Below are 22,725 nucleotides of genomic sequence, written 5' to 3'. Positions count from 1 at the left end.
GTGTGTGTGCACACTGTTGTCCCAGTTTCTTGGGGTGGTTTCTGGAGTTCTGCTCTTTGCATTTTTTACACTCTGATCAGTGCAACTCCTGTGACTCCAGTGTGGGAGGAAAAAGGAAGTCTTGACATCAATGTCGAGTGGGGTCTTAGGGTTTTTTGGTAATTTATCTCTTGGAGAGGTAAGGATGGAGTAGCATGGTAATCACACTGCTAAAAATAGTGAATTTGCTGTGCTGTGTTAGGTTGCTGAGTCTAACCCATTGCACTGCATCTGTCATCAAATACTGGGAAGTGGACAGCAAAGTCTGCATGCCTACCTGCATCTAGTTATTTGTATAGATTGAGATGTTTGTTGCTCAGCTCCACAAGAATATGTAAATTCAAATGCTCTTGTGTGGCCTGATATTGATTATATTGGATTATTGTCCAGTCATTTCATTTGCACAGCATTTACAAGTGTTTTGAAAAAGGCTTCCCACGCTCTCCAAAATACAGAAGTCAGTTTCAGGTGGTGTAATTTTGCCTTCAAAACCAATTTGAGCAATGGCACCATGGAAGTCCAGAGTTACATTCTTATGTTTAAAGTTTGTATCTAATCATTGAGCAAAACCCAGAGCTTAACTTCCAGGGCAAGCACGATTAAAAAGAGTGGAAAAGCAACTGGTGATGTGTTTCTGTGAAACAGAGCAGCACCTCCAGCCTCTGGAGCAGCTCAGTAGGGCGTGCTCTAAGCTGTGCTTGGCCTCACCATTGCTGCCCTGGTGTGGCCAGCTCCTCTGAGGGTGACTGGGGGCTAAAAAGGCATGGTCTGTGTCCCATTGGTGCATTTATCATGCTGGTGTGACTGCATGAAGTGCTCTTGGATGCTTTGCTGCCTGTGGAATTGGAGTAACATTGCCAGCAGAGTCGTGGCTGTTTCTCAAAAGCTGTGTTTGGCTGAAAGCTGGCATTAGCCTGAGCCCAGTTTGGTTCCTCCCCAATAAATTGGCGGATGTTACACTGGTGTATCAGGGAAAACATCATCAGCGTGCTGTGTTTTGGTCTGACTGATTTCTGAAAGGATGCTTTCAACAAAAAGAAACAGTCCTCTTTCGAGGAAATGAAACTGAAAGTTTATATATAAAGTTGCTGAGTTATTAGGAATTCACAGGAGTCACTGGAAAGTGACAGAGTGTGGCTTGGTGGGGCAGCCTTTGTCAGCTTAGGGTTGTTGGACTGCAGCAGCTTTTGGAGTGCTGGGCTTTCCCTTTAGGCGAACAGTGTGTTGGGCAAGCACCCTTTTGGGCTGGTATAAGAATTTGGGAAAACCAGAAATGTTTGATGGAAGATCCTGCGTTCACCCACAAGCACTGCTTGGCTGACTGTGTCCTTTCTTCAGAGAAAGTCACATTCATTCCTTCATTCATTCTGAGAAGGGGTTTGGGAGCTTGTTCTGTGGCCTGGGTGGCTGCAGTGGATTTTTGTGGGAACTTCAGGGCTGGAGAGCAATTATGTGATTGCAGGCACTTAGGAATGGAGCTCAGTCATCTGGGTGTCTCCTCCTGCCCTGCAAGTGTTGCAGGCTGGGGTGTTTAGCTTTTACTCCTGCTATTAAAGCTGGCCTCTAAAGTTTTGCTGCTTTTATGCTTATGGGAATTCTCTTTGCTTACAGGCATAGTGATCGTAGTGTCTGCCTATTGGAACAGGGCAAAAACTTGAAGTATCAGTCTGCATCTAGCTCACTATCCATAAGCCATGTTTGTTTTTAATGTGCACTTTTTAACATATTTCTTGTGTGACTTTGAGTCATCACCACCTGACAGAAACCAGGAGCATTTCAGTCTGCATGGTTGTAAGTCTTGTTAGCTGTTCCAGTGTTACCTCTAGAACATGTGTTAGATATGAACATCTGGTGGCAGCAGTTTAAAATTATTTTAGAGGTTGAAAAAAAGCTGTTCTTCTAATGACTAAAGTTCCAGGGGGTTAATCTTACAAGGTTTGAGTCTTGCTCCAAGAAGCCGAATGCTATTTTCTCATCTGTGATTTAGCTCCCTGTAAACTCAGGTTAGGCTCAAAGATGGGAAAATGAGATCTCTAAGTTTAATTTTTTTTTTCCCACACAGATCTATAAAACAATCTCCCAGGAGTTTCAGCAAATGGGATATTTCTTTTAATGTTACAATTGAGAACACAGGCTTTTCAGTGTGGCCAACTTCAGATGCCTGACTAGAGTGGACAAGCAAATTAGCTGCCTTATCTAAATACTCTGTGCTCAGGAAAGTGGCTTCTGCTCTGGATTATTTCCTGAAAAGCTCTGGAGAGTGCTTAAACTGTGGGAGGTGTGATTACCACTCTTTCCTTTAAACAGCAACCAAAAAGGAGATGTTGGGTTTTTTAAAGACACGTGGTAGGAAGAAGAAGGTTCCATCTTATTCTTTATTTTTTTTTTTGAATTTGCAGAAAGTATGTTAGGAGAAGATCAACTCAAAGTACACTTGTCCAGAAAGATGTGAAGGAGCAGAACTCCAGATTTTCTTGTTTGTTGCAAGTTCACTGGTGTGTCTTAGTGTACATAAACTCTGTTGTTTTGCTTATCAGTGTATTGTGCTTTTCAGTCCATGTGGGAAATAAACCAAGAAATGAACCAGAAATATACAAATTACACTTTTGAGACAGAACAAATTTCCTGAATTTTCTTCCAAGTTTCCTTTACTTTGTTTATGGGAGATTTTTGCTAAGTGAATATCTTCTTTTACATTGCAGTTATTAATATGTGAACTAATAGAACAAGTACCTTACAGATAGATATTCATCCCTCTAGTTTTGGCCTTGTAAGAACTAATTGATTTTTCAGCTCTGTCTTAGAAAGCCCCTATTCAGATCCAAAACAGGCTGTCTTTCTAAGTGACTGTATAGGAATTTGGCTCTGGATCTCTTAAACTTATACCAGATCTGTATTCAGTGGCTTTTGATGGTCCTGGCTGGTGTGGGTATTTATCCACTGGCAGCATTTCCATCTCCCATCATACACACAAAGTTTTGGCCTGCTTCAAAGCAATTTTTGGAGAGAATTCTTCTAGCCCTGTAAGAGGCTGCCGCTGATGATTCTGTATTCTCTGGCATCAGACACTGTATGTGAACTTTTGCTTTATGAAGTGGTGACAAAAGGTCTTGGTGATGTGAACCATTCAGCTTCTTTTTAGTGAGCAAACTTTGCAGTTCAAAACTGTTAGATGTTTCAGTGACAGGTGTATTAAATCCCACTCTGAAAAGTCAGTCTGTGGGACGGAGGCTTCCCCCCAACTCTGTTTACAGGTGTAATATGAAATAGGAGGCAATCCTGCAATGCTCATGCTCTTAGAACTGTATTAAGTTCTCTGCAAGCAGATATTTTTGTGCCTTATTGTACATAGTGTCAGACTTTTTTAGGTTTTTTGGGTTGTCTTATTTTGGGTATCAGTCTTAGAAAAGTTGAAGGCATTACTGAATTTCTTACAAAAATGGAGCTGTGCCCCCAGTGAACAAAGTTGGAGCAGTTAATTCTTACACTGAAGGACCACTGCAAGGAGTTTTGTTGAGAGGGTTTGAGAAAGTCTGAGCTCACGTGGAAATAAGGTTAGATTTTCTGCACTTAGCTAGAAGCAAAGGAATATTTTGGCATCTGATCTCCAAATCTGTGTGCAGAGGTGGGTATGAGGGATTTGCTGCCAGCAGAGTGCCCAGACCTTGCTGATACCATGATTGATACGTGATAAGCAAAGACTCAGGGGTTTTGATGTGCATCTAGAGTCCTTGTCAGTTTAACTTATGGTGGATATGCCTTTCTGGACTTGTCTTGTCATGTCTTTGCCTGCTCTCCAACTTGCACTTTTTAATAGCTTTTTACATGTAAATACTGACTAGCTATTTACAGCTTCCTTGTTTTTACTGAATTTGGCTTCATTCCACAGGGAATCCACATGAAAATGTCAGTGCCATGAGGACACCACTTAGAAAGATTTGGAACTTTTGGCCTTTTTATCACAGCCCCACGTGCTCATGAATTTGGTATTGGTAGAAATCTGGCAATTTGGAGGAGCCTCTGAGTAATGATCTGAATAATCTTACTCCCAAAGAACAGTTAGTGTTAGGCATGGTGCTGAAATGTCCCTGCAGGAGGAAGTAACCCTCTCATCTTAGAGGGTGGTGCTTTCCAGGGCATAGATGATGCATGTTTAGTTAATCTGGGAAAACTGGGCTTGCTACTGCTGATGTTTTGTTTTTTATGTGTAAGTGGATGACTTTAATCTCCGATTTCGTAAATCTGGCACTTTAAACAGGAACAAAATTGCTCCAAAAATATATTAGCCAAAGTAAATATTGACACAAGCAGGAAAAACGTTACTGTATTGCGAATGTAGTGGCAGAATAGGCTGGGGAAGTTAAGCACATTGGCTGCGGATATTTAGTGATTTTAACGCCTCTCAGGACAAAATTCAGCTTTTTGGTGGGGGGAAAGCATGGGTGGGACTGTCACTGCCACTCTCCAGTGCTGTTCACCTGCTCCTAGGATAACAGCCTAATTAAGCACCCTTGAGAGGTTCCCTGTTCATCTTTCAGCTGCTGCTGGAGTTGTTTGTTTTCCTTTGTGTGCTGTAAATGCTCGCATGCCATCAGAAGCGCAAGCTGCTGAGTGTGTGTCATTACCTGGGGTTAAGTGCTGTCTCATTGCTTCCCAGGCTGCCTGCTGTTTCCCGGGGAGATCATGAAACGACATCGGCTTCCTAGCAGCAGTGAGGACTCTGACGACAATGGCAGTAAGTGCTCCTTTGGTGGAGAGTGCAGGAGGTTACGAGCTGGAAAAACGTGTCCTAACGCAGTGCTCCATGTGCCAGAGGCATTCTGCATGTTGGTTGGGCTGGGAGCAATGGGTGTTGTAATGATCTCGGTCATTGTGAGCACAGGCGGACTGGAGATCCAGGATCCCCCATTGAACTGACATCTTAGTGAATGAGATAAAACAAGAGCTAAACTAGAACATGTAGCTTTAAAGAATAAAATAAAAGAAGAGCTTTTACCAATTAAAATATGAAGTAGTTAATCTTGGAATTGAAGTTCTGAAATAGATACAATTGACTGACCTGTTACTTCTTACAGTGCTTGTTTATATTGTCATTTGCTATGTGATATAAACCTTCTGTCAAACTTGAAAAATTCTCTACAAATTCATGTCCCACAAGAAGTCAGTGGTCATCTTGGAAATCTTGGCAAGCAGCATAAATTATCATTATAAGGACAGAGTGAGCATGGAGACATCTGCCCATGGAAGTTTGCATAAGGATTTTAAATTTGCTTCAGTCTTCTCACACAGTGGGCAAGTATAGTGCTTAAACTTAAGCTGAAAAGAATTACCCTAAAAGTTGCTCCTCTCTGCATTTGATTATTTTCTTTGAGGAATTGCTTACAAGAGTTTGAATTCAGCAAGTCACTAATTTGGATACAGAGCATATTTATGGTTTTTAATTGTTCCTGTACTGCTGTAACTAGCACACACTGCCGTACAAATACGTACAATATAAACCTTCTGTCAAACTTGAAAAATTCTCTACAAATTCATGTCCCACAAGAAGTCAGTGGTCATCTTGGAAACCTTGGCAAGCAGCATAATTTAATCATTATAAGAACAGAGTGAGCATGGAGACATCTGCTGACGTTGTCCATGGAAGTTTGTATAAGGATTTTAAATTTGCTTCAGTCTTCTCACACCCTCTTACACACTGGGCAAGTATAGTGCTTCAAGCTTAAGTAGAAAACAATAACAGAGCATAAAAGTTGTTCATCACTGCATTTGAAGATTTTCTTTGAGGAGTTGTTTACAAAAATTAGAATTCAGCAAATCACTAGTTTGGATACAGGAACGGTTTTTATTTTTTTTATTTATGGTTTTTAACTGTTCCTGTACTGCTTTAATTAGCACACACTGTGATATCTCTCTCTGTCTTGTGTTTGGATTCCAGGGACTGATAATCTTTCATTTAAGCAGAAAAAACAAGGGGTGGGGGGGAAGGGGACAAAATACCATTTTGGGGAATGTGCCAAGGTGTCTTATTTGCCCAAATGAGCAAGTAGATTGCACTTGGCAATGCTGCAGCCTAGCCAGTTGTCAGGGAGGTTTTTGTGGGTTTCATTTGACCTATCTGGATGCACATCTTTAAGCCTGGGGCTTTTTTTTTTTTTCTAAAATTTCAGTCTGAAAATGATTGGGGTGGTTTCCTAGGTGCTTTTGAATGCTTCACTCTGAGAATTTACCCCTGTGGTACACTGTGGCTCCATGTTCTTCACCTGCATGCATTTCATAGGTGTGTCTGAGCTGCCTCTGCTCAGGTATGGCCAAAGCTGCCTCTCTAAACAACCCTGGGCAAACTGGTGCTGAAATCAAGTAGTAAAGGTGAAGAGATTAGAGAAGGTACGAACTAGCAGGTTGGTTAGGAGTTCATCCAAATAAGGATTGAGCAAAATCTGTTAGAGGTGAGGAATTGGGCTTGGTTTTGGAGAGCTACCTGCAGCTGGGGGATTTTGGAAGAAGAAACCCCAAACCAATCAGACATGTTTTTATTGGTTAGAAGTTTAGTTGAGGTTATTAAAATTGAAATCTGTGTACTTCCTTGAAGGTGATGTGTACTTCCCAGAAGCAAAGCTGTGTTTTTATTTGTAAGGTAAAGTAGCAGCGCACATGATGTCTTCCATTAAAATTTAGCTTCACCCTTTTTTCATTCCTTAGCAGCTTTATAAAATAGTGTTTCATATTATTAATCTTTATTTTCACTCTCTTAGCTATTTTCTTTAAGCCTTTGATCTCTCCATGTGCCTTGTGTAACAGCTTTTACCAAATAAAATATGAAGCAGTTAATCTTGGAATTGAAGTTCTGAAATAGATACCATTGACTGACCTGTTGCTGATTACAGTGCTTGTTTGTAGTGTCATTTGATGTATGACTGTTTGGAATAGAGCTATCAACTTAGTGAATTATATTTTCCACAATATCTGTTCCATAGATCATGATATAAGAAAATGAGTTTGAAAAAGAAAAGGAAACCTCTTGCCCTTTTATGATGTGTCTATTTTAAAGCCTGGTTATTGCAGATAATTTCACTGAATGAATTTGCATGGCAAAGGTAGTGAGATTTTAAAAGTTTTTTCAAATATTATTTGAATATATACCATTTCCTTTGCATTACACTTGTTCTTTCCTTGATTATGTTGATTATGGGGTTTTTTTTGGGGTTTTTTTTTTTTGCCTCTTGTTACTGGGTGAATTAAGGTATAGGTTCCTGCATACTCATTCTATTTCTATATACATGTTCAGAAGGAGTGTTTAATGTGGGGTCAGCACTTCCAAGGCTTTTTGTCATTCAGACTTCCCTGAAAAGAATGACTGACTTAGCTTAGGTCCTTTCCTCTTTTCCTGTTACAGGAGATACCACTGGTTCCTTGCAACTCGATTTGAATGTCAAGGGTGTCCCCTTACAGGTTTCACCTTCACAGGATCTCTCTTGCCTTTGGTAGAATTACTGATTACTCTTCACTATGTTTGTTTCTGTATTCTTACTTTGCCAGTAGTATCTCTGATCCACTGTACTTGCAGTAGTCTTAGAAGGGGAAGCAAGTTTCTCCCCCCAAAAATATGAAAATTTCTCTTGATTTTTTTGTGGTATGTATTGAAGGCTTCAAGTTTTTTCCCCCCTCAAACAATATAACAATTTCTACTGATTTTTTTGTGGTCTGTATTGAAGGTTCCGAGTTTTTCACTGGGTGTTTTTCCTTCTCACAGTTTCCAGAGACTGACAACAATTAAATTTGACTATTCTGGGACAACAATTACATTTGACTAATCTGGGTGTTTCAAACAGACATCATCTAATTGAAAAGTTGCAATTTTAATCAATTCCTGGTTGGAATCCTGCTGGCAAACACATGCTTCCCTTTCAGTCAGTGGTGTTTCCTGACCCTCCAGTGGACTTGTTGCTTCATGGTTTTTGAGCTTAGGGCTCAGCCTTGCTCTCCCTCATCCTAAATGAGGATTGTGCCTCCAGCTGCTGCAGTTGTGCAGCTGATTTCTGCATGCCATGCTTTACTAGGCTGTGATCAGGCATCTCAAATTCATCATGAGGGTCACTGAGGAAATGTGGTTGGACTAACCTGAATGATGGTGATTTTTTGGAGTAGGCTTGTGCAGCCTGGAAAATATTTTGAAATCTACATTTTATTCTCTTGAGCTCGGGATCCTGAATATTTGGAATGTAATAGTAATGATGCCACTAATAATGGAATTTATTGAAAAAAAAGGAAGTTGTTTTTCATTAGATCACTGAACTGAATCAGTTTCCTTGGTAGTCACAAGGAAACAAAGCTCATACCCAAGTGCTAAAAATAAATTATTCTGGAGATACAGTAGTTCTTCAGAGGGAGAAAAAGGTGCTCTCATCTTGTGAGATGAAAGAAGGGAGAATGGCTTTCATTTAGGGGCAAAATAGAGCAGAGAAGAAAGCTTAACAGCATGGCTGCAGTCCTGGAGTATGTACATGTATTTACTGACTCACGTAAGATATTTTAGTGTGGGTGTTTTTGTGGTTTTTTGCAGAATTTTAAAGACCTGCAGCCTAAACTCAGCACCCTTGCTTTCCTCATCACTTCTTTGCCCTCAGACTTGATTATTTTCCTAAAGCCAAGCTCCCAAAAGTATTTAATTCATGTACTTCAACCTAACTACTAGAACTTGTTAAGCTGTGTTCCCTTAGAATCAGAATTCTAAATCCTCATTTCAACACAAAGCCAAAATAGCATATTTGAAGCACTGGGCAGGAGGTGTCAGTGCCAGTTTTGCCTGGCAGTTCTGAAGTGAGTCCCTGGATATCTGAGCATGTTCTCAGGGATTTCATTTTCTGAAATTAGAGGTCACTTTTGAACATCTTACCCGTGAAATATAATTGAATGAAAAATGACTGCAGGCATTGCTCTGGATGTTGAACTTTTGTCTAAATACAGAGGAATGGTGTTGAGAGAGGAGGCTTGGGGAAGTGCCTAAGAGTTTTTGCTCCTGAAAGCTTTTCTTCTTTGCTCACCTGGCAGAGCTTGTTTGTTCCTGTGGCCTTCCAGATAGTGTAGTAGAGCAGCTATAATGGGCATTCATATTAGCCAGGCCCTTCATAAAAGCCTTGTGATGTACATGCTGCATTCTTCAAAGCCTGCAGAAAGGAAATCAGTAATGTTCGCCTCAAATCCATGACACTCCTGATTTCTGGTGGCTGGCTTTGATAGTTTTTAAGCAAATTTTGTTACACTGCATTTCAGCTTGCTGCTCTGTTGCTAAACCTTCTCTTTATGGTTTGGGGTCTCACTCTTAATTAAATGTTAGATAGTGAAGCTGTTTCAGCTTTCCTGCTCAGTGTTTGACACCTAGCTTTTTGGTCTCATTGGTCTGTAAATCTGCAAAGGTGGTTTGTGCTGAATATTCCATATGCTGTTTCCTGGTGAGATCAAGTTGTGCAGTGGAGGAGTTCCCATTTATAGCTTCAAGGCATTCCTTTTTTGCATAAATTGGTTTGACATGTGGACAGCTTGTTTTTGAGAAAGGTCTGAAACTCATGGGCATTTGTATAAGGGATATTGTGTGAAATCCAGGCACTCCTTGGTGTCCAAGAGAGTTTATGTGCTGTTTTCCATGAGCAAGGAATTCAAAGCATGATTTTATTCAGACTTTGCTTGCTTTTTCATTAATTCGTGTAGGGGTTATCAATTTATCACACTCCTACATGCAGAGTGTCCAAGAGGAGAACTGAAGACGCTTGCAAATGAAAAATACTTCCAAGATTTACAGAGTTTCACATGAGTTCTGAGAAATGAAAGATTTAATACCTGTGGATTATGGAATAGAGTTCTGTAATTTAGGCAGACCCTTATTGTATCATTGCTAAACAAATGTTATTTTAAAGTTAAACGAATTTTACCAATATCCATTGCACTGACTGAATGAGGAGGATCTTAGATTTAGAAAGGGCTTTGAATCCCAGTGGGTTCCTGTAGTGTTTGAGATGGATCCCAGGGTGCCTTCACAAAGGTTACTGAGTACATAACCTTGGGGGTGTATGTCATTTACTGTGGAATTGCAGCTGCTGCTGGCCTGAAATGTGGTGATTGCATGTGCAGAGCTTTGTGCAGGACGGAAGGATTTTTTGTTTTTCATCTGAACCTGCCAGGAGGTGAGGGATGGTGACTGAACAACAGAATGTAATGTAGTCACAGTGCTCAGAATTTGGGCAAAGCAGCAAGAGGAGTGGTCACTGTGTACCTTTGAAAAAGGGTTGGTGAGTGATGGCAGATGGTAAGAACCAGCATCTTACTGGGAGATTAATCTCAGAGTGGGGCAGAGTGGCTTGTACTCAAGTTGCTGGAACAATCTGGAGGAATAGTTGAAAGGCTTATCTTGCCTGATAGGGTATCACATCTGAGGAAGGGACTTCCCATAATGATCACCATCATTTGACAGGAGGAAAAGTGCCAAGAAAACAGCAGCTCTGGACAGCGGGACAGCAGGCCACAAAGCTTTTCAAGGAATTAGTAAATAAAGTCCCCTGGGAAAATGTTTTTGCTGGTGCTGGGGTCCATCAATGCTTGTCAGTTTTTAAACACCACCTCCTAAGGGCACAGGAGCAGGCAATTCCTAAATGTTGCAAGTCAAGCAGGTAAGGCAGAAGGCTGGGCTGAGCAGGGATGTCCTCTTGGATGTAAGCCAAAAAAGGGAGGTGCGTTCTGAGTACAACGAGGCCAGGTGACATGAGAAGAGCACAGAGATGCTGCTTGCCACTGTAGGGAGAAATTCATGTGGCCAAAGCTCATGTGGAGTTGAAGGTGGCCAGAAATGTAGGGAACAATAAAGAGTTTTGTTAAATACATTAATGGCAAAAGGCAGTATTGAAATAGCATCAGCCTGTTACAGGGTGAGGATGGTCACCCCACAAACAGGGACAGGGACATGGAAAAGGCAAGAGGTGTTTAATGCATTCTTTGCCCCTGTCCTCAATGCTGATGATGGACCAAGGGGGTCTCAGTGCCCTGAGCTGGAGGATCATCATGGTGAGAATCATCAACTCCCAGCTGACCCTGAACTTGTGCAGGATCTGTTGCTGCAGCTGGATCCCTACAAATCCATAGGGCCTGATGGGATTCATCACAGCATCCTCAAGGAGCTAGCTGATGTCACTGAAAAACATTTCTTGATGATTTTTGAACGGTTTCAGGAATCCTGAGACATCCCAGCTGAATGGAAGCTGTTAAACGTCATCACAATTTTCAAGAAGTATGAGAAGGAAGAACCCCGAAACTACAGCTCTGTCAGTGTCACTTCAGTAATCATGGAAAAAATCAATTTAATCTGGTAAAGTCATGGAAAAGATTATCTGGGGAGGTGTTGAAAAACAGCTGTAGGATAATGCAACCAGCCAGCACAGCTTTGTGAGGGGAAAGTCCTGCTTGTTGAATCCTTCTACAACAGAGTGACCTGCTTGGTTGATCTAGGAAAGCCAGTAGATGCAATCTTTTTGGAGTTGAGCAAAGCTTTGCCCACTGTGTCTCATAAGATCCTTCTGGACTAGATGTCCAACACACAGCTGGATAACCTTGTCATGTGATGGGTGAGTCACTGGCTCATGGGTCAGGCACAAAGGATTATAGGGAGTGGGGTGACATCAGCTGGTGTCCAGGCTCTGCAGGGCTCCCTCCTCGCCCTGTGCTCTTCAACATCTTCCTAAATGGCCTGGACAGGGAGCTGAAAGGAATGCTGAGCAACTGTGCCAAGGACACTTCATTGGGAGGCGCTGTCAGCTCCCCTGAGGGCAAAGAGGCCCTGCAAGAGCTCAGCAGATAAGAGAGATGAGCAATCACCAACCAAATGAAGGGCAATAAGGACAAGTGCAGGATTCTGCACCTGGGGTGAGGCAACCCTGGATGTACAGACAGACTGGGGAATGAGGGACTGGAAAGCAGTGCCACAAAAAGGGCCCTGGGGATCCTGTTGATGGAAAGTTGAATGTGAGTCAGCAGGGCCCTGGCAGCCTGGAGAGCAACCCTGTCCTGGGGACATCAGGGACAGCATTGCTAGCTGGGCAAGGGAGGGCATTGTCCCCTCTGCACTGGGGTGGCCTCAGCTCCAGTGCTGGGGGCAGTTCTGGGGTGCCACAATATAATAAAGACATTAAGCCACGAGAAACCATCCAGAGAAGGTCTACAAGGATGGTGGAGGGTCTGGAAGAGTGGCTGAGATCACTTGGTCTGTTCAGCTTGGAGAGGAAGAGACTGAGGAGAGACATTGTGATCTTTCAACATCATTGTGAGGGGAAGCAGAGGGGCAGGCACCAACCTCTTCCCTCTCGTGAGCAGGGACAGGACTCAAGGAAATGGCATGAATTGAGCCAGGGAGGTTTAGGTTGGACATCAGGAGAAGGTTCTTCACCCAGAGGGTGGTTGGGCACTGGAACAGCTCCCCAGGGCAGTGTCACAGCACCAACCTGGCAGAGTTCACAAAGCATTTGAACAATGCTCTCAGGCTCATGGTGTGACTCCTGGGGAGGAGTGCAGGGCCAGGAGTTGGACTCCATGATCCTGGTGGGTCCCTTCCAGCTCAGCACATTCTGTGATGCCATGATTCATTTTTGGAGAGGCACATTCATTTTTCTCTACAAGACTGCTAGATTTGAGTACACCTAAGTCCACTGGAGTTTCAAGGCCTTGACAACATCATGTTATCAGCCTTATGAATGGGAGGTGCTCAAACTGACTTTGATAACCTGTGGTAAACTTGATTTAAAACTTATGGTAAAACATTGCTACCATGGGAATTGGTCTGGGGCTCGAGTGGCACTTGGGTCTTGTGCTGAAAAACAAGATGAGGTCAAGGAATTCCTGACTGTTATAAGAGTGATGTGTGCCTGTGTGTGTTCTGTGAGATGAAACTCAAACCTGTGCTGCTGAGGAAAGGGATGACAGGTGGTAACTTGTGTTAAAGTGCTGTGGCAGGGAGCTGCAGGGATGGCTCATTATGTGTGTCAGAGACTGAGCACTTGTGCTGTGGTGCTGTAAAGCACTGCAGAGATCTCATGGATCCACACATTGTTCAGCAGCTGCAACTGGGGAGTCGTCAGCTGATAGTGAATTTCAAGGAGCATTGCTGTTGACAAGAGATAAAAGGCTATTGCTTCTTGTGTTTTGATCTTGGATGAGATTATTGTATTATAATGTGCTATAAAGATAAGGAAGATAGATGGGCAAGCCCTCCAGCAGCAGGAAAGTGAGAAAGGAAATTTGGCTTTGTGAAATGCTGTCTTAGGTGGTGTTTGCTTGCATGCTGCTTTCTGAAGACTTCTTTCCAGCCAGCTCTTTCTGTGCCTAACATAGTGGAAACTGCCCACAGAATAGTTTGCTTCTGTTTGCTTTGTGCTGGAATTTGAGTCCAAGCAGGGAGATATTTCTAAGTGGCACAGAGATGCTGCTGTAAGGAGCTGTGGGCCAGCACTAAATGCAGAGATTGAGCACCTCTGTTTTTCTCCCTGGGCTGTAGATCTTTGTGACAGCGTTGGCAGCAGCACCTCGTTGGTCTCAGAGCGAGCTGCAGAGCAGCACAGGCATCTGCAAGGGCTGGTGCTAAGCAGGAGTGACAGGCAGACATGGATCTGTGTCAGGGCTGCTTTGCCGTGTCGTGCTGCCTGCCGGAGCAGGGGAGCAGCAGCGGATTTACCGTGGGAGAAGTGTAAAGAAGCGAGGCTTTGAAGTGCTCAGAGGCTGCAGCCGCAGGTAGTTCTGCGGGGACACAGCTGGGTGCCTCACAGGTGGCTTTACAACAGCCTTGTGCTTGATACCTAATAGCTGAGACTTCTGTGCTCGTGCTGAGCAGTGTATTAGTTGTGGGGTAGAATTCCCTGAGGCTTTGAATTGTTTTATTGGTTCCAAGCAATTTTCTGTTTTGATTGGATTTTTTTTTTTTTTTCCTTGGGATGAAAACATATTCTTGACAGATCATTTAATAAAATGATGCAGTTAAAATTGATTAAGTTTTTCCTTTTGGGAAGCCTGTGTTCTTCACAAGTGGGGAAAAAGAATGCACACTCCTTGATTGCTTTCTTTTATTATCAGGAGGCGTGTGTGTTACATACACCCCGTGGCAGTATTATAAGAACACTGTATTTACAGTGTGAAGTGTTCATAGCAGCTTTGGGGAACAGAAAAAAATTCCTGTTTGAGTCTGAGAAATCCTTTGCAGCACCAGTGGTGTGTTAGAGCTCTGCCTCCCTTGCTGAGGATGACACCTTTTTCATGCTTTGGGATTCCTTTTTGCTTTTTTCCTTTAAGTAGATAAATGCAAAAGGAGACCTAAGAGCAGGTAATAGGAGTAGGATCCCTCTCCCGTTGTTCTCAGTGATGAAATCCTTTTAAAACACACAAACACCTTGGTTATCTGGAAGAATCTGAACTGTGAGAGAATCCAAATAATCTTGGTCTCTCTCCTAGAGTGATGATGCTCAGTAGGCTACTGTGTTCATCCATTCATGTAACTCTTAATAAGATCCCTTTTATCTCTGATGTCTAAACAATGATGGAAATGCATGTTTTGGATGTCTTGTGTATTTTTCATATTTACTGTTTCTCACATGGCTTATGGTAGCATGGGCTCTCTTAACATCTCACTGTTTTTCCATTTGCTGAGAAACTCATTCTTCCCATGAGGTATATAATGGTATCTTACACAACTTTTATATCTTCCAAATCCTAGTGATTCAGACTTGCCTTACGATTTTTGAAAAAAAAAAATAATTCTGTTTTACCATAACAGAGTTTAACTCTTGTCTTGATCTTTAGGTGCTTATCTAGTCTTGGTGATCCTAATCCAGTTTGGGACTAGGGCTAGTACTCTTAAAACTTGATGAACACAGTGATTTTGGATACTTAATGGAAGAGAATGATTTTGGTGAAGTGTCTGGAATCTTCCTGAAATCACTGAGCTAGGTTCATGTGCTAATTGTAGTACAGAAGAGCTGTTTTTTTAAAAAATCCTGTGTTTTGTTTTGACCAGAGTAGATTCTGCCTTCTGTATAATCCAGGGGTGGTTCTGCATGCACTCAGATGTACAAATCAGATCATTAACCACTGAAGGAGGTGTAATGGGCTGTGAATTGCTGCTTTCAGTGAGGTCCCTTTTCTGGATTTAGTCTGAAAATATGGCAAGGATGCTTAATAGACAAATAACATCCTAAATTTTCCTCCTGCACTTCTATTGGTGTAGGCAGAGTGGGTGGATGGCTTATTAATGAGGGCTTTGGGAAATTCAGTGCCTTGGGTTTGGCACTGGTGAAGACAGTCACATTTTCCCATTAGCTTTGATGGAAGCAGAATTGAAACTCTGTTTGGGATTTCAGAAGTAGTTAGATTCAATACTCTCATGGGCTGGATATTTTGCTGTCATTTGGCTGGCTCTTTCAATTTCTTCCTTTCTTGTCTAAGCAGTGGTGCTGGTTTGAATCTGAATTCAAGGCTTACAGTCTGGCTTTGTTTATTCAGTGAGTAAATGTTTTCCCTATTGACGTGGAGCCCTTGCCAAAGGTCATCTGCTAGCTGCAGTGTGTAGTAAAACCTCAGTCCCATGAGGAATTCTTCCACTGTTTTCTCCTAGCATTATGTAGTTTGCGCTGCTCAGAAAAATCCAGCAAGCCCCTTCAGTAACAGTGTTTCCACTGTGAGTTTCACCAGTGTTGTGTGCAAGGAAGAGGCTGTTGCAGAACTACCTGAGAAACTTTCTTTCCTTATTCAGTGGAAAAAAAACCCCTCATTATAATAAATGCTGAGGAAGGCTGGCTGTGTTTGACTTGTCTCTTAAGCATGGAAATTTTACGTAGTGTGCTTTCATACACCACTTAAAAAATCCTTTAAAGTGAAGCTCCTGTAGTTTTGATGATAAGAGTTAGTTGCCCTTTTGTGAAACGTGGAACAGTTAATTAATCCAGTGACCAAACCCTTGTGTACATGGACACAGAAGGGTGCATTTAAGACACTTGTTCTGATGTGTAAGATGACACAGTGAGGAAATGGAGATGGGTGATATGGCAGGGATTGTCTTACTCCTCACCTTTGTAGCTTCTTTGTGGCATGAGAGAGACCTGGAAAAAGCTGCCCATACTCTTTTTAAATTCAGTTTATGATCAGCTGTCATCAGAGCTGAATTAAAGGACACTGGTAAAGACCCAGAAGTACATCACACTGCCACTAGACTAATTTTGCCAGATGCTTGCCTTACTTGGGAACAGCTGTGTTAAAGCCTCCAGACTCATCTCTCACCCGTGGCATTCACATTCCCTGAACATGATTCTTTCACCCAGGGTTTTTCTCCTGGGAAGCTGAAAGGCAGCAAGAGAGGCCTCAGAGAAAAGGAAAACAATTCTTATCTCATTTGCCTCTCCTGTGCTGTGCTCACCTGGAATGTGTTTGGACATTGTTTACCCACAGGTGATTGTTTCACTGCATTCTGCTGTGGATTATTTTCACTCATTGGCCAATCAGGGCCAAGCTGTGCTGGGACTCTGGAAAGAGTCACGAGTTTTCATCATTATCTTTTTAGCCTTCTCTAAGTATCCTTTCTGTATTCTTTAGTATAGTTTAGTGTAGTATTATTTAATATAACACAGCATAATAAAGTAATAAATCGGCCTTCTGATAAGATGGAGTCAGATGCATCATTCTCTCCCCTCGCTGGGGTTGCCTGCATTTACAATACTCACCAAAACTTGAATCAAACACACCTTGCCAATACAATTTGTTGTTCCTGATTCTTTCTCTCGTGAGCAGGCTCTCTCTCCCAGGTCCAACAGTGTACAAAACCACTCAGATCCACAAAAGAACTGGAAATTTCCAGGTGCTGACTTGTGGCAGCTAGTTGGCCAGATATTAATGTCTTGCCAATGGAAAATATCAGAACCCATGAGAACTGAATCGTAATCTGTGTGGGTGTGTATGTGCTCTGTGTCTTCTAGGGAGGCTGTTGATTAAAGAAATCACTTCTGTCTGAGTGTTAAAATGTTAATATTTACATTGCTGCATTACAGGAAATAAATCTGGATTTTTTGTCATGCATTTTAGCTGTACATCTCAGAGTTTTTGTGAGGGATTTTACTTATTCCCTTCTGACCTTCAGGAGAGTTTGAGGATGGTCTGGTAGGATTCTCACAAGAAGTTTGTACTCCTGCTTGTGTTTCTTCTTCAGGTTTCAAGGGAACAGTTGGTAGTTAAATGATCTTGGAAGTCTGGCTTTTAATAAATGGCAGTCAGTTATTATTTTTCTTTCTTTTTTTCCCCTTCATAGAAAGAAGGAAGAGTGCCAATAACTTCACCGTCTCTTATATTAAAACACTAATAATTGCTTAAAGCATCCTCTCTGTATTCTTACCTCGAGAGATAAGATTTTTAGCTATTTCCTGGGAACATTGCTTCAATTTTCACCATTATGCATATTCTGTGTAATGTCTGTTATTCATTGCTGTGTTCCAGAGAGGTTTTATCAGGGCAGATTACTTAATGTATCACTAACTGAAAAGAGAAGACAAACAGGTAACTAAAACCAAAATGTTTTCAATCATACCTTTCCAATGAAAATATTGAACAGCTACTTCACTTCTACAATGGTTTTCTAACATTTTTAATAGAGAACTTATCCCATCCTGTGCTTTCTGATCCTCGAGAGGTTTCTGTGGGCTGGTGTGAGGTGGTGCTGCTCTTGCAGACTGTAGCCTTACCTATTTTACTCCTACCATGTTTATGCACAGACAGTGAAGGAATGAGCAGTGTGGGAAGCCTTTTGCATCAGTTTGCTTCAGTTTGTCTACAATTAATGTCCAGATCTGCAAATTCTGAGTTAATGACATAGGACTTAGCTTCCCTATCAGATAGACCTAGTACAAGTCCTTCATCTCTGCAACCCAGAAAGATTTATTGGCTTTTTATTTTCATTGCTGCTGTGTGGAAAATACCTGCTGTACCTGTGAATCTCACTGTGTTGAAATTGGTTGATTTGCACAGGTATAATACATTCTGGTGTCAAAGCACTATCTTGTCAAAGGAGTGCAGATTCTTTCTCTTTTTCCTTCCCTCCTGTTACAATATTTCTGAAAGCTGACAGAGACTCTGTCAAACACTTTCAAGGCAAAAAGGTATAATTTGTTTGGAATGTAGTGAATAATTATGCAGACAAAAATCATGCAGCCACACTGGGAGATTTGCTGGGGAGAAGAAACAACAGCTTGTTCTGTGGGCTCTGCTGTGTGTGTGTGTGGCAGCGTGCTTCATTTTGCAGCAGAAATCAGGTAACCAGTGTAGCTATCTAGGACATTAGCTTCAAAGAGTACATCCCAGGCTGCTGGCAGAGCTCCTGGTCAGTTATTAATCTGCAGGAAGTCATTTATTGATGCTCAGGGGGAAGGATGCTCTGAAGTGGCTTTTTTGGAATGCTGGGTGGAAGGCAGGTAAGTGCAGTGCAGCCAGGACAGGCACGCCTCAGCTGGGAAATGGGAAACAGAACACACCCAGGAGAGTGATCACAGAAATTCAGGATTTATTGAGTGGCTTTTGAAAGAGTTTCCTGGGGGTTTGTCACAGAAGCCTGCAAATTATCATTTCTCTACCCTAGGTCTGTCTACCTGGTCCCAGCATTCCAGATCTCAGCGTCGCAGGACTTCGTGCTCCAGAGATGAGGACCGGAAACCTTCTGAGGTATTTCTGGAATTTAGCTTGCATTTTGTTACATCTCTCAAAGTGCCTGTACACACAATATATCCATCCATCTTTTATGGTAATGGATTCCTTTTTTCTCATTTACTTTTTTTTATTTTTTAAATTTTTTTCCTCCCTACATTTTGGCTGGCACATACTTCCCCTCCCTCATCCCTTCTTCCCCTCTCCCCCCTGCCCTGAAGATTAGAGAGTTCAGCTGTTGGCACAGCTCCTGCCAGCACCAGTTTCTATCTGTGAATTTTGTTGTAGTCTGACACCCATTCAGCATAGCTGCAGAGTCTTTCTTGTGCTATTTTAGGCATCGGGGTTTATTTGCAGCTTGATTTGTGAACAGTGGAAATTTACATTAGGTGCATTTATTTCATAGTTTGTACTGGGGCTCTGTGTGTGTGATCTTTGCTAAAGTGCTTGTCAAACTAGAAATCTGCTTCCTGACAGTTCTGTCTCGTCTAGTGCTTTGAAGAAATGCTACCAGGGGAGATAAAAATCTTTGAACTTTCCAGGTTGGATCAGCTGTTAGTAACACACAAAATGTGATCCATTTCTTTGGAAATGTTCTTGCTGAATCTTCCTGGCTTCAGGCAAAATACTACACTGCAGACTTTGTAGAAGCTGCAAAGAAAGGATTAGCTCTGGGGGATGGAATTTCTCATTTATTGCACTTGCCCAGGACATGTATTCCTTACACATTAGTGGGTGGTGTTGAGGAAAAACTGCTTTATTAATCTCCCTAATGGCAGTGTACCTGAGTCTCAGAGAAGAGTTTTCACAAGGAGAATGCCATTCAGTGTGAACTGTGCCTAGTACTGGTGGTTTCCAAACTCCTTTGCTGGTTGGCTGTTAAAAGACCTTTTTTTTTTGCTAATGTGGAGATCCCTGGTGAATTTATTCTTGTTAACAATAGGTTTGTTTTCCTTAGTTACCTTTCATGCATCTCTTAGAAGTGGCCCCTTATACCTCCTTTTGAGAACCACCTTGTGAAAGGCTATCAAGAAATCATCTGAGATAATTAGGAGTCTTGCTGTTGGGTTTTTTGTGTGCTTCTGCTTTCCCCTCTCCCTTACCTTTTGCTGTCAGAATCTCTGCAGTTTTGTGCTGTTCTCTTGTGTTTTCTCAGTCTGGATGAGCTTCTCTTGTGCTTCCCTTTAGCTCTGCTCCCCAGCCTCTCCCCCCTGCTCTGTCCCTGCTCGCTGCTGGCAGCAAAGTGACACTCAGGGACTCCCAGGGTGAAATCCTGGGCTCATTGAACTCGGTGGCAGAATTCCCACTGACTTCAGCGTGGCCAGGGTTTCACCCTTTAGCTTTGAAGTGTTCAGTGCTTCTGAGAGCCAGCACTTGTGTAAGCTCTGCTTTCCTCCAGGCACTCTGATTGCATCAGCAGCCAGAGCAGAAAGAATGGTGTCATGGGGCCACTGGCCTGCGAAAGGAGTTTCTTGGCTGTCAGGTGCTGCATTAGCTTTGCTTCTGAGGGAGTTTTGTGACAAATTTATCCAAGAGCCTGAGTTATTTTGGCTCGGAGATTGAGCAAGATTTGCGTCCCATTTTATATTTTTAGTCTTCTCTTAATTTGACTTTTGATTGCTTTAAGTCAAATCACTTAAAAGTGCAGAATCCCCTGGCCAGCTGTGCTTGTTTGTTTTGTGAGCCCATTTACTTTGTGGCTTACTTTTCATTTCTTGATTGAAGCCTCACAGGACTCGTAATTTAATTGTTTTAAACATCTCATTATAGTTCATTACCAGCATTCACCCTGTTCTTCCTATGGCAATCTTTTTCTTTACTTTTTAATGTTGGCAGTTTTTCCTGAACATGTCAAGACAAGTGTTAAGAAAAATGTCATGATTTGATGCTATTTTAATGACAAAACCAGAGTAGAAACAGAAACATATGTAGACAGAAGTGGGACAGTATGTGTGTGTTGGGAGGGAGGAGAGGTTTTGAGATGTGACAAGGCAAATCACACTTGAAAACATTGTCAGAAGTGTAATTAGCCATCAGATAGACTAAAATACTTCCCAAAAATCCTGGGTTTTCAGGTGTGTGGATGGTGGTAGTGGCTGCCTGGGTTGCTGTCTGTGCACATCTGGTTCTGCCTCAGCCACACACAGCAGTGGGCTGGGGCTGAGGTGGCAGCATGGCCATTGCTCTGGGGCTGGGAGGATGGGTCACTTTGCCCCCTGAGCAGCCTCATAAGGAGTCTAAGAGCGCTGCCCTGAAAATCCAGAGTTTTTCCTGCTGTAGCTGCAGTGTGGGGCTCTGTGGATGCTGGTTCTGACCACCACTGACTGAGAAGTCTGTTGAGAGCTCTACCTGTCATCTTCTTGTCCTGGTGGTGCTAATCTTCTTGTCACCTTGCTTTTTAACCCTCTCCTTTGAATGAGGCATGGAGTAGTTAGAAATTAGTGTTGTGGAGGTGAGGAGGGCTTTGCCTTTTGTAGGGAGCAGGGGGTGGGAAGGGCTGGAACTCGTGTCAGCAAGTGCAGGCTTGTAGTTGGGATGCCTGTGATAGCAGCACTTGGCTTTCTGCAATGCCAACAGGCTGAAGCTGCCACAGCAGACCTGCCACAGGAGTGAATCCCTTTTTTATTCCATTCTGTGCCTTGTTGAAGACAGCATGGCTGCTTGTTGGTGGCTGCTAACCCACAGGTTGCCAAATATCCTGCTGGCTTTAGAGCTTGATGCCTTTGCAAAGGAAAATTACAGCTGTGACACAGAGGTGTCTAGAGCTGATTGAATAAATAGCTGTGCTGAATGGGGAGCTGCCTCCAGAATTCGAGTTTGGTTTTATTTTTTATCTTTTGGGTTATTTTTATAAGTACTTGCACAAAGAGTCATCTTCTTAGAATTTCCTCTTGAGGCTGGTCATGGTGGAGTCATGCCTTGATTTCTACCACAGGGAATTTCTAGAATGTCTTGGTATGAGTCAGAGCTCCAATAATTAAAAAAAAAAAAATTCCAAAAAGCCTGGGAGCAAAAATGAATCTTTTTTTTTGTGCTGCTTGGAGCTCCTGCAGCTTTTATTGCAGCCAGTGTGGAGGTGAAAGTGAATTGCACCTTTTAGAGCAAGTGTGCAGTGCAGGAGGAGCTGCAGGACGTGTAGTGCAGTTAGGGGAAATCATGCAGTCAGTATTTGTGCCCTCAGCCACCCTTTCCCTGCCATGATGCCAATCCCTCTTCTGCAGTGGGCTGGTGGCACAGTGCCCTTGTGTTACCCTGAAGCTGTCAGTGCTCAATATCAAATGTCAGTGTCTCTGTTTTTGTTTTTCTCTCTTGGTCCCTCTCTTTGCAGGTGTTCAGAACGGACCTGATCACTGCCATGAAGTTACATGACTCCTTCCAGCTGAACCCTGATGAGTACTATGTGCTGGCAGATCCCTGGAGGCAGGAGTGGGAAAAGGGAGTTCAGGTGCCTGTTAGCCCAGGGACCATCCCAGAACCAGTAGCAAGGTACCATTTGGAGGAATGGGAATAAATACACACATGTTTGTGCTGCATTGCCTTGGCTTCCTGAGCTTTGTTGCACAGGAAGGTCTTGGTTCTCGGAGATGAACCTGGAATCACCTTTTGGAATGGTCAGAGAGGTCAAGAGTCAGGCCTGTTGTGCCCATGTGGAACACAAATGTCAAAGGACTGTTTTTGGCAATGGGATGTGATAAGAGAACATTAAAAATAGCTTCTATTTTTAAGCCAGACTTGAGCTCACTTATCATTGCTGGAAGGGCCCTTGGCTGGTGTTCCTTCTGCTTATTTCCAAGCCATAGGTTCTTTTCAAGGAACAGTTGGACAAACCAGGCTTAAGGGCTAGAGAAAACAGCATTTATTTTGTTTTCATAGGGTTTTTTTGTGATTTCTTTTATTAACCTAAGAAATTGATTGTGCAACATTTCAACTGTTTTAAAAACCATCCAGATGTTCATGTAACTAAATAATGTGAGATTTTCT

At 42.5% G+C, this 22,725-nt stretch overlaps 1 protein-coding gene across 3 annotated transcripts in view; it reads left to right on the top strand.

The window, feature by feature from the left end:
* Positions 1 to 22,725, top strand: part of JADE1 (jade family PHD finger 1) — a 45,558-nt gene that overhangs the window by 4,336 nt on the left and 18,497 nt on the right. For all 3 annotated transcript variants that reach the window (XM_054283799.1, XM_054283798.1, XM_054283797.1), the window contains exons 2-4: positions 4,697 to 4,774; positions 18,680 to 18,762; positions 22,073 to 22,230. In XM_054283799.1, coding sequence (XP_054139774.1) covers positions 4,723 to 4,774; positions 18,680 to 18,762; positions 22,073 to 22,230 — 293 coding nt within the window. In that variant the 5' untranslated portion in view covers positions 4,697 to 4,722. The remainder of the gene's footprint in view (positions 1 to 4,696; positions 4,775 to 18,679; positions 18,763 to 22,072; positions 22,231 to 22,725) is intronic.

The sequence above is a fragment of the Melozone crissalis genome, unplaced genomic scaffold, assembly GCF_028551555.1.
Source record: "Melozone crissalis strain CALT ecotype California unplaced genomic scaffold, PUWL_Pcris_2 ptg000039l_1, whole genome shotgun sequence".
Classification (NCBI taxonomy): Eukaryota; Metazoa; Chordata; class Aves; order Passeriformes; family Passerellidae; genus Melozone; species Melozone crissalis.
The sequence above is the reverse complement of the archived record's forward strand: the minus strand, read 5'-3'. Positions and strand labels throughout refer to the sequence as shown.